Source organism: Formica exsecta, unplaced genomic scaffold (assembly GCF_003651465.1).
Source record: "Formica exsecta isolate Colony F162 unplaced genomic scaffold, ASM365146v1 scaffold2202, whole genome shotgun sequence".
NCBI classification, from domain to species: domain Eukaryota; kingdom Metazoa; phylum Arthropoda; class Insecta; order Hymenoptera; family Formicidae; genus Formica; species Formica exsecta.
In genome coordinates, this window is record NW_021849501.1 from 4,449 (window position 1) to 6,265 (window position 1,817).

At 29.3% G+C, this 1,817-nt stretch overlaps 1 protein-coding gene across 1 annotated transcript; it reads right to left on the reverse strand.

Annotated features, from left to right (window-relative positions):
• Positions 1 to 33: 33 nt before the first annotated feature.
• On the reverse strand, positions 34 to 1,781 carry LOC115235398. The gene is given in 4 exon segments (XM_029807173.1): positions 34 to 323; positions 410 to 470; positions 563 to 709; positions 711 to 1,781. Coding segments are annotated over 4 exon segments (1,569 nt in total).
• Positions 1,782 to 1,817: the final 36 nt, after the last annotated feature.

A 1,817-nucleotide genomic window follows, 5' to 3' on the forward strand; every position in this document is an offset into this window, starting at 1 on the left:
TATATATATATATATAATTATATGCCTACAACATTATTTGTGTGTAGTAATATTTTCTTTGTCTGATATGTCTCTTAACTTATTAAACAATGAAAGGACTTTATATTTCGTTGACACTTTACGAGATTTTGAGGCATCGGTTGGATGAATATTTAAAAAATATCTTTGTAAAAATTCGAAGGTACATGTACTATTTTTGGGATATTCCATATTGAAAATGTAATATACAGACATCAATATTTGTAAGGCTTCATAAAAACAATATGTCCTTTCAATCAATAAATTTTCTATATATAAATAAAACATTCGATATGTTGTATCATCTGTATCAAATATATAATAATTAGAGCAATCACAAATATATAATAATATACTAAAGTCAAATCTAGTATAACTATAGCAAAGTTACCTATGATTACGATGCATGGTGCCATAATTGGTAGTTTTATATCCCCTAAGGATGTTCCTTCCTGTTTAACAAATTAATTTTAGTTAATTAAATGCAAATTCGTGACATTTAGAAGCAAAAAAAATTACGATACATGTTTAAAAAAATATTTACAGGATATGTTTTAAATAATCCTTCAAAATCTTCTTTGAAATGTTTCATAATAATTTTTATTAATTTTAGCTCTGTAGGGATATTTGAATTAATGATATCGTTATATTTTTTATGTTGTCCGTAAGTGAGTATTTTTTCTTGTTTTTTTTAAGATTTCTTTCTTTAGAAGATCTATAGAATGTCCCATTAGTTGTTTGTAATGCCAGAACATGTATTTTTTTTGTAAAAGTATTGGCCATGTGGTTTTAATATCTTCAATACTAGGTATTTTATGAACATTGTTGAGAAACAATCTTTGCGCGGGATATGTAGCTTCAAGATATGAATTAATTTTATGTTGAATGTTAGGATCGCTTCTTGATGAATCATCATGGATTATTTGACGTAGAAATTTACTCTTATTTTCTATTGTCTCTTCTGTTTCGTTATCAACATATTTTTCTGGCTGCCAATTACTGCACCCAGCTTTAGCGGACAAAACTTTTTTTTGTTTTTTCAGTGGTATATTTAAGCTTCGGCTTAAACATCTTTTCATATGTGGTCTGTTTAAATAACAATTTCGGTCTCGAAGTTTTAAATATGTTGTATGAGATCCGTCTCCAAAACATTTACCGTCCTCATCTATATCTTTGAAAGTTTGTGGGTATTTATCGACAATTTTTTCAGCTATTATCTTGAACGCTTTAGATGGTATAAAGTTTTGTACATTTCGCATTTTTGACACTGTACGATTCACAACAGCATTAATTGCATATTTGCTGCGACGTCCATTTTGTAGTTCTTCGATGACTGTTGACTCTAAATTATCCCATAGTATTCGAAAACTATTCCAATTTTTATTACGTGATTGTATGTTATTATCCGATATTTCATTTGTTGGCGATGAAATGGATCGCGAACTTGATGAGAATGAAAAAAATGTTTCGTCGTTTAAACTAGATGCGAGTGAAGCAGAAGATGCTTTGTTAAGTTCAATTTCATTTTGTATAGACCACGATTCTTCGGGCTGCAGCAACATAAAAGTTTCACCGGCACAAAATTTTAGAACATCATCGTCATCGACTCTTGTGCCATCTTTTTCCATAACAAGAACAGAGCCAGCAATGCCCTTGATATTACTTTTTACAATAACATCCGACAGCATGTTATCTGATTCATTAAGTACGAGTGATATTGTTTTTTGCCTATTGGCACACCAGACTTTATACAAATATGACATCTACAAAATAAAAGACATATATATATATATATTGGA